The sequence below is a fragment of the Quercus lobata genome, chromosome 6, assembly GCF_001633185.2.
Source record: "Quercus lobata isolate SW786 chromosome 6, ValleyOak3.0 Primary Assembly, whole genome shotgun sequence".
NCBI classification, from domain to species: Eukaryota; Viridiplantae; Streptophyta; class Magnoliopsida; order Fagales; family Fagaceae; genus Quercus; species Quercus lobata.
This window is the reverse complement of record NC_044909.1, coordinates 32082521-32092471: the sequence shown is the minus strand read 5'-3', so window position 1 is coordinate 32092471 and position 9951 is coordinate 32082521. Positions and strand designations below refer to the sequence as shown.

The 9951-nt window shown below is 32.5% G+C and overlaps 1 protein-coding gene and 1 long non-coding RNA gene across 4 annotated transcripts; one reads left to right on the top strand and one right to left on the bottom strand.

The window, feature by feature from the left end:
- Positions 1–814: 814 nt before the first annotated feature.
- On the top strand, positions 815–1660 carry LOC115950132. Its single transcript, XM_031067376.1, has one exon. It carries the CDS (start codon positions 815–817, stop codon positions 1658–1660), a length of 846 nt encoding a protein of 281 aa, XP_030923236.1.
- A 1736-nt stretch (positions 1661–3396) lies between these two features.
- On the bottom strand, positions 3397–6373 carry LOC115993778. 3 transcript variants are annotated; one of them, XR_004093077.1, is made up of 4 exons: positions 6274–6373; positions 5423–5428; positions 4070–4158; positions 3397–3461 (listed from the first exon to the last, which is right to left on the bottom strand). It is a non-coding gene; the product is annotated as an uncharacterized LOC115993778 (long non-coding RNA). The 3 variants fall into 3 exon arrangements; XR_004093078.1 differs by lacking the exon at positions 5423–5428; XR_004093079.1 differs by lacking the exons at positions 5423–5428; positions 6274–6373 and adding an exon at positions 5330–5421.
- Between the last annotated feature and the right edge of the window lie 3578 nt (positions 6374–9951).

Below are 9951 nucleotides of genomic sequence, written 5' to 3'. Positions count from 1 at the left end.
ATCAGCTCACAGAAGCTGTACAGCTGGGCTGCAAACCATCAGAGATAAGTGACCTTGCTTCCTTATCTTTAAATTTACATTATTGAGTATATGATTACTTCACATTTAAATGCATATTACTTTATTCCAACTGCTATTACAACTATTAACTAAGGCTTAAATTCATTTAAATGCATGATAAACTAGCCTTTACCGCTGGCATTTTGCTGGAATCCTATCAACTCACTGATGTTGTATAGCTGGGCTGCAAACCATCAGAGATAAGTGACCTTGCTTCCTTATCTTTAAATTTACATTATTGAGTATATGATTACTTCACATTTAAATACATATTATTTTATTCCAACTGCTATTACAACTATTAACTAAGGCTTAAATTCATTTAAATGCATGATAAATTAGCCTTTACCGCTAGCATTCTGCTAGAATCCTATCAGCTCACTGATGCTGCACAGTTGGGCTATAAATCATACAAAGATAAGTGACTTTGCTTCCATATCTTTAAATTTACATCATTAAGTACATGATTACTTTACTTCTGAATAAATACTATATTCCAATTGTTATTACAACTACTAATCAAAGCTATTATATCAAACGAATATTACATATTTATTCAACCATTATCGCGATTCTTAGACTTTGGCTTTAATGATTTTATAGGCTTAAAAAATACGCTGGTAGCCGTTGGACCACGTGGTCCAATGTTGAGTTCCGGACGCAACTCCCCAAAAAGAACCCAGGCCTAATAAGATTATCCCTCTAACGGACCACACGTGGCTGGGCATCCGAAAAAGGCCCCTGAACACATTTCATGTGGAAAGCATGCTTGAACATACTCCCAACCAAGCACCAGCTAAGACTCAGGGGCATTGGGCAAGATGATAAATACGAGTTGTGTGGTAGCTGTGAAACATCAGGACATGTTTTTTGGGGGTGCAAATTGGCAAGGGAAGTATGGGGAAACAAAAGACTGAAGTTGCCATATTTAGAGACCACGCCTAGGGACTTCATAGATATCATGTGGCAGATTAAGCTCAAGAAGCCAGAGCTTGACTGGGAATTATTTGCAATCACGGCATGGAGTTTGTGGAGTAATAGGAATTCAGTATGCCATGGAGGAAAGAGCAAAGCAGCGGTATTGATAGCCCGAGAAGTGACTGCATGTACGAAGGAGGTCAGGCAGACCAACGAGGTTCAGAGTAGACCTTCACCTTCAATTGGGCAAACTTGGACTCCTCCTAGAAGGGGGTGCTACAAGATTAATGTTGATGGGGCGATGTTTAAAGAAATGGGCTATTGTGGGGTGGGAATGGTCATTAGAAATGAGGAAGGACAGATAATGGGTGCAATGAGTAAAAGGTTGGATCTACCTTTGAAAGCGTTGGAAACGGAAGCAAAAGCAGTGAAGGAGAGCATCATCCTTGCCAGGGACCTCAGCCTAAGGAACATTAGTGTGGAAAGCGATGCCCAGGTTGTTGTAAAATCCTTGAATGCACAGGGCCTAGCATCGAGCTCCATCCATAAGGTGATTGAAGGAACAAAAATGGAACTCCGTGGTTTTGATTCATGGGAAGTAAACCACATTTGCAGAGACAAAAACTCTACAGCACATCTCATTGCAAAGCATGCCAAGTTTATATCTGATTGTTGTGTATAGGTGAAAGATACCTCACCTGTTATTGCCAATCAAATTCTGTATGATGTAGCTTAGCTGAGCAATATCTCAAGTTAATGAAATTTCAGTTTATCTTGATTATCAAAAAAGAAAAGAAAAAAGAAAAGTAATAAGATTAAGATGATGTGATATATTTTGTAATTTTAAATTATGGTAATGTCAGAAAAAATAAAATAAACCAAAAACTTTAATGTCACATTATCATAATGCGCATTACATCAAAGGCACATCACTGCGAACCAAACGGCCCCTTATGGTAATTTACATCATATTAGATTTTGATGAAGTTAACTTAATGGTTAGCGGCCAACTAGCTTTACCTAAAAGGATTGCTTATAGAGCACCATCATCCATCGCATATGCATTTAATACTTCCCACCAACAATCTTTTTGCATTTAATGTAACTAGTTGCAAACCCGTGCGATGCACGAAATAGTTTTAAATCAAATGTTAACACATTCAGATTTAAACATCTCTTTAATTTCAATTATTGAAAGCTAAATTGACTTTGATATAAGATGAAACATGTAATATTATGAAGTAATATTAAAAATGAGATAAATACAGATATTATGAAGTAATATATTACAATAATCATAATATGCTTTTACATTTGGCTTAATACGTATTACAAAAGAACATCGCACGGGAAAGTTACTAATTTTTTTAATTAAAAATAAATAAAAATTATATCCATAATAGAAGGACATAAAATATCATTACTGTCCCAAAAGATGACACATAGATGACAGTTTTAAGCTGAAGCTCCTCCCAATAGTTTTTAATTTGCACATAAGTCCCAATACCATGTATTTTTGCTATGGCTTTTTTTTTTTTTCTTTTCAATTTCATTTATTTCATGACTTCCACTAAATATTCATTGTATTCATAATATTTAAAAAACGTTGAAGTAGAGTTGTATCCTCAAATAACTAAATAAAGGAGTTTAATTCCTCTCTGTTTCAATTTAAAGCCAAATTGTGCATAAAAGCAAAAAAATTTCCTTTGTTCCACTATGTCTTTAGTACCAAAATCACAAATCCATTAAAACCAAATTGTGCATAGAAAATCTTAGAAATTGAAAGACAACTTTAAAGTGTTTTTTGCATCTTCTTCCTTTGTTACTTTGTAGCAGTCCCTGAATATGCCCTTTTGTTTTCCTTGGGTACAGATGTTGGTGTGAGTTGCACATTGCTTTGAACATCAAGTTTCACTGATGTAAGCCTAGCAATAGAACAGGTTGAGGAATGTATTACAACATATACATCTTAAATATCATATTTGTAATTTTGCTAAATTAAAGGATACGTACTTCTGTCATTTTATCAAGCTAAATTGCTTTGTCAATTTCTTCAAAAGAGTCAAAAAGTTTCTTGACGGAGTAGAATTCCCATCCTTACTTGAGATTATAGTCATTTAGTTGTATTTTTCTTTTTAATTGAAGAAAAATATAGCATTCACATACTAACTTCAAAATTAAAAAAAAATAAAATAAAAATAAAAACATGATTATTTGATAAAATACAAATTGTACATAGAAGTAATTAAAACAATGGAAATCTTGAGATGAAACAATTAACCCAAACATAAAACCAAGTTTGAGATAACCAAGAAACTTAAATATGCAATCATATTCTAATTTCAAATTCTTTCTACAAACATATTACCAATAAATATGCAATAAATAGTTCAGAATAAAGGAAAGACTAGTAAATACCTGACTTTCCTTGTCTTGTGGTTGTATTACCAAATAAGCCAGATATCAAAATGCTAAATCCCTACCTACAAAATAGTGAGAATCCAATTTTCAGCCAAGAAACATTAATAGAAGAGAAATAGTGCAGTACAGAAAGTTTGAAACAGTGTAGTATAGTGCAGATTTTAATGAAACAGTGCAGTGTAGTGCAAATTTTTCTTTTTTAATCTCCTTCATATCATCAAACAATTTGATTGTGAGAGCAGACAGCTTACCCTCATAAAAAAAAATGAGAACTCTTCCTATATATGTTATTTTCTTCAAGAATTAAATAGATTAGCATAAAATTTTTTATGATTCTATCCAATGAAAAAACAATCACCTGCATCACCATAGTTGCTGCTGTTAGCTAACTTTAACTCTTTTTTTCCATAGTGACCAGTAATTTATAGAGGCAAAGGAACCCAAATGTTAAAAGCAAAAGCCTAAACTAAATCCTCTAATTGATTTAAGAATTCCATTTTGTTTTATGCAGTTACTTTCAGTTATAGTCATGTAGCCTTGCAAGTATTTGAATGTATCTTATCTAATCAATGTGTCAGCTGCATCATACCTTGCATGTCCATATGTTCATGTGTTTGAAGACAAAAATAATGTTGTTGAGCAATATAATATTCAATTCTGAAAAACTAACCTCAACATACTCCACACCAATTTCGCTAAGATTATCAGGAATGTTGTGTAATGAAAGCAAGTTGATAACTCCACCTCTCTCAGTTTCCACTAAACAAATTCAAACCCATAGCTCAGTTTCCACACAAAAAAATTCAAATTGATTATCACCATTTTAATATCTATTTAAAATATTGAAGATGTAACTCACTTCAAAAAATATTATCGTCAAAACACACTACTAAACTCAATTACAAAGTTCCAAACCTAAGACTTATCTAAGCATGTGCACAAACTCAATTACAGATACAAAAGAAACACAGCTAAAACAGCACATATTAAAATAATAAGCCAACAGTAAACTATTGAAGTTATAGAAACCAACAACTGTCACATAAAAAGCTGAATAAATCCCTCTTGAATTACAAAACAGCTGACTTCACCATCTGTTGCAAATGCAATTCACAGAGTTCCATCTTTGGGGTAGCCCAAGACAACGAAGCCCCACATTCTACTACTGGTTATAATGTATCACACCACTTAATTCCAAGATACATCTTTCAATTTATGATACAAAAAAGAAAACAAAGTTCAATACAAAAAATTTTATCAACATATACTCAAAAACATTTTGCAAAAAATAGGAAATTGACCCAAAACCACCTACTCAAATCAATAATGCATTCACAAAAGAAAATTCCCAGGTATATGTATAATGGTGTTTTTTTTTAAGGATTGAAAAGAAGTGGAGCAACTATTATGACAAAGAATTTCATTAGCGTAATCATATTTATAATGAAAGTGGCAGAACACAAAGTGCTTTAGAAAATACCAGGTATTGACACATAGATGGCTAAGAAAGTGAGTCCACTTAGAAGCACTCTGCTTCATGGAATAGGATATTCTCCAATTACTAATTCTCATGGCCCTTCAAACCACCCATGGAACAATGAATTTTAGACTTGAATTGGAAACATCAGAAGAAGTAAAGGGAAATCCATAAAGCTGGATTGTTGGGGTCATCTATAAATATATATAAATATATATATATATATATATATTCTATTGAGAGTGAAAGAAGACCAGCTATTTCAAGCATAAAAATTTAAAAAAAAAAAAATCAAATTGATTATCGTCAAAACACATGAAACAAATCAAACAAAACACACCAAAAAATTTATTTGAATTTTCTCAAAAACGACCCTAGAAACCCAATCTTTACTGCCAATCTCTTCAATCAACAATAATTCCCACAATCACAATTCAAATAAGAAATACATACCCACTTAGACAGCCATTGGTTTCTGCTTAGAGAATTTTGTAGGGGGATTTCTGGAACTATGAAAAATCAATCAGAAGGGCAAAAACTTAGTACCTGATCCTGAAATCAATGGCAAAAAAAAAATAAAAATCAGTGAAAAAGGAAAGACGAAAAGAAGACTGCATAACAGGTTTTCTGAATCGCAAGGTAACAGGGTGGTGAGACCGTTCTAAAACTAAAATTTAATTAACTTCAAAGTAAATTAATTTGAAGTAAACAAAGCAGATCAAATCCTAAGTCATAATTCTGACATCAAATTGGTTGAAAGCAAGCATAAATGCAGACCAACCATAGACTACCACTAAACAAATTCAAACCCATAGCTCAGTTTCCACACAAAAAAAATAAAATTGATTATCGTCAAAACACAGTACTAAACTCAGTTATAGAGTTCCAAACCCAAACTCAATCAATTACAGATACAAAGAGAAACGCAGCTAAAACTACAATTTAATCAACTCTAGAATACAAAACAGAAATCAATGAAGCTGGGGTAAAAAATCTCAGAAAGGCTAAGAAAAAAAGCTAAACTAAAAGCTAAGAAATCCAAACTAAACGAATACCATACCTTTAACCCTACTGCAAAAACTAAAATTAACAACAATTTATAGCATAATAACATATTACCAGTAAATTTTATTTATTTCAATCAACCTAAACAAATAAAGACCAATAAAATTATGGTATATAACACCAATAACCTAGAGGCCAGAGGTCAGAGGTCAGTTCGTGTTGTGTTTTTTAGGGAAAAGACGGAGAGGTTGAGAGAGAGTTGAAGAAGAAGCAGATATCTTCGATTTTGCACGAGTTCAACATTAATCAAAACCAACTATCCAAATACCTAAATTAAAGAAAATCAAACCAAATCCAAATACCTAAATCTAAGATAACAAAAATTAAAATACCTGCACTGGTAGCGGCTTTGGCGGTATATGACGGTGGTGGGAGGCTGGCACTTTTTGCCACTGAAGGAGTGAGAGAATGCCCATAGGATATGGTTTAGGGGTTTTGAGAATTGAGAGAGGCAGAGGCTAGAGAGAACGGCAAAAGAGAGAAAGGGTATAAAACCTAAAATAAAAAAGAAAAAGAAAATAGTGGTAGAATTGGGTTCCGGTTTATAAAACCTAAAATAAAAAAGGAAAATAAAATAGTGGTAGAATTGGGTTCCGGTTTTAAAAAGGTTTTATTATTATTATTTTTTTAATATTGTGCTGATGTGGAAAATTGTGGGAGCTTCAAAAGCTTTGGTTTTATATATATATATATATATATATATATATAGATTAGACATAAGTCATTCTTTTGCATTTGTGGAGAAGAACACCTTAAGTGCCATCTTCTTAGATCATTCACATCAGTTCGTGTAAAAATTTATATTTATTTTAGCATAAGAACCTATTTTTTCTATTTTTCACAATTGATTTTCAAAAATACACACATCATATTATCTATTTTACACTATAATTCATTCAAATGTTATTTATTTATCAATATTCCTCTCTCTCTCTCTCTCTCTCTCTCTCTCTCTCTCTCTCTCTCTCTGAGTAAAGAAGTATTTAAAAAATAGATTTGCATGTGAATAGTAATGATGTATATTTACATGATTACTGTAGCAATGATTTAAATTTATACAAATTTACATGGACTTTGATAATTTTTGGAGTTTCTTTTTAGAAGAAGTTTTGGAGTTGGAACTTGGATGCAAATTTTACTGGTTTGAGTATTCTTAGCCAACCTCAATGGGCAACATGTTGGTATGCTCTTTGCATTATTGCATAGAGGAAACACCAACCAACCTCCAATGAATGAATACTATAAACACCCTACTCTAAACATCACAAAAACTATGCCTTCTTCGATTACTATATTACTTTGCATTTGTTCTCTTCGAATCACCTTCACTAGCTTGACCATCGGAGCAACTCTAAGGGTGTGTTTGTTTGGAGGTGAAATAGGGTGGATGGAAAACTTTGGAGAGAAAATGGGAAGGAAAACTTTTTTGGAGTGTGTTTGGTTGGATGGGGAGGAAGAAAAATAAATGGTGGGACCCGGGTGTTTTCTCTCAAAAATAGAGAGAAAACTGAAGGGAGAAAATGAGACTGCTTAATGGACAAAAATGCCCATATGCAATTGGTCCAATTTTTTTTTTTTTCTTTTTTTGTGCTTTCGTGGGCAGTTGCCTCTTCCCTTTTTCTTTTTCTTTTTTTGGATTTCCTGGGCTATGACTGTGATAGTTGTTTTGTTTTGTTTTTTTTTTTTTTTTTTTTTTTTTTTTTTTTTTAACTAGATATGATTTTATTTTTTAATAAATTGGGTGATTGCTTTTTTTTTTTTTTTTGTTGGTTGTTTGTCACTATTTTGTTTTAATTGACCATCATTTTTTAACAAAGGAGTTTAAGTAAATTTATACAAACTCACTTTTTTCATCCCTCTACTTTTCCACTCCTAACGAAAAAAAAAAAATCTTTTCTATCCTCCCACTTTTCCATGCTCCCACCATTTTCTATTCTCCCACTTTTCCACCAATCCAACAAAACGAACCCTAACCTTTAAAGTAGGGAATAAATGTTCATTTCTTTGTAGGTCCAAAACCAAGTTAATAGAGTGCCATTGAGCCAAATATTTTTAAGAAGAAGTATTTAAAAAAAAAAATTTATTTTATGGCACTATAAAAGTTTACTAAGTAAAGGAGGGCAAATGAGTAAATACTCTTTGTAGGGATAAGGGCCTAAAATTATATATTGGGTCTTGGGCCTTGGCCAAGGACGTTGGTTGATCCGAGGACGAATAAATAGTAGTGAAGGCGTTAAGCTTAAAGTCCCATGAGTATTTTGCAAATGGATAGGTTGGGGGAGGTGGTTCGAGGAAGAGTATCTCCTTGGATAAACGAAGTACATACCAAATGTATATCCTATCGTTCAAAATGACCTTTTAGGAAATTCCACTGATAGGGACGTGAATTATGAACGTACAGGAGGGATGGAAGCTCAGAAATATCTAAGAGAAAGCTGCTACCATCACATTGAATGCTCTGTAGCTAATCCTCTGGCTGCATTAATGAGGAAGTGATCTTTGAACAGTGTTTTTCAGCCTTATAGCTACCCCCAAAGACTTCAGAAAGATGCTGATGGGACAAAGATCAACATGAGCGATTTACTGTCCACGTGTAAGGTGAAGATAAGAAAAGGGAGATAGTATAAATTAGAGGGAGGACCCCGAAAGAAAGGGATCGAAAAATAGAGAGAGAAAGCATTGTAGCAATCAAAAATTGTATTTGTAATCTGAACAATTGAATTATATAAGAACTGACCTTCTTGGATTGTGCCGAGGGCGAATTTACTTAGAAAAATCCTTACTACTCTTGCTTGATTGTCTTCTAAATCCATTCCAACCATTATCCAAATCATTAGGGCCTAGTTTTCTCTTGTATGGGAGGTTTTTTTTTTTTTTTTTTTTTTTTTTAATGTCCTTATATTCTAATATTTATGTAGAAACAAAATTTTTAGGATTCTTATTTTTTTTTGTTCAAAAATACCCCTTTATCCCTATGTTTAAGGGAAAATTTTTAGGTAATCTTAAAGCATGGAGAAATGGTGCTCCTTTCTCTCACATTCATGGTAAACCCCACCATGAATTTAATGAGTAAATCCCATCATGAATGTGAGAGGAGAGAATATCATTCTCCATACTCTGGAAGTATCTAAGAATTACTCATATTTAAGTAGAGATAAAATTAAAGGATAATCCTGTAAAAATACAACTTTAACTCTCACTAAAACATTGTTTGAAAAATAAGGTCACTCTCTTGTAGATTTTCAAATTTATTTATCTACTTATAAATTAGATTCTCAAAATAAAAATTATATATATAAAATAAAAACACAGATTTTTTTTTTCTACAAAATAGGACTACTAAAAAAAAAGTCTTTTCGCAAGCGCTAAGTGAGTGTGATGAGGTTAGTTTTTATTTATTTTTTAAGGAAAATGTTAAAGGATGCTCTACATTAATCTATGGACTAATTTTAAAAAATTTATATTAAAAAAACAAAACAATTAATTGTTTTGAATGCTTTTATATTTTCCATTAAAATAATGTCAAAATTTTTCTAAAATGATTTATTAACAATGATCCTAAAAACACTTCTTAATAAAACTTATTTAAAATTATAAATAAATAAGTGATATCCTCATATTATTTTATTCTCTTTGCTTGCGAGACACGCTCTAAACTTGTCTCTAAACCAATGAACTCATTGAGTACTCTCAACCAGGAGAAACTTCTGTGTAAACACACAATACCATCTCCTCAACCAGATGCTATGGACTTGCATTGATTGGTATTTCCCCAAATCTCAGGTATATTTGTGAAATTTACCCTTTTTATTTTTTATTTTTTTGGAAAAAATTGGATCAAGTGCCAGGCTGTGTTTTTTGTTTTTCTTTGAGGCAATAGTACATTAGTACCCAAGTGATTCATACACTGCGCTGCGGCCGCGTATTACTTGTTTCTCAGCATGTTTGACGAAAATTATACAGCATTATTAATTCATTCATGGTGTGCCCTTTGCAGTCTTGGGCAGTGT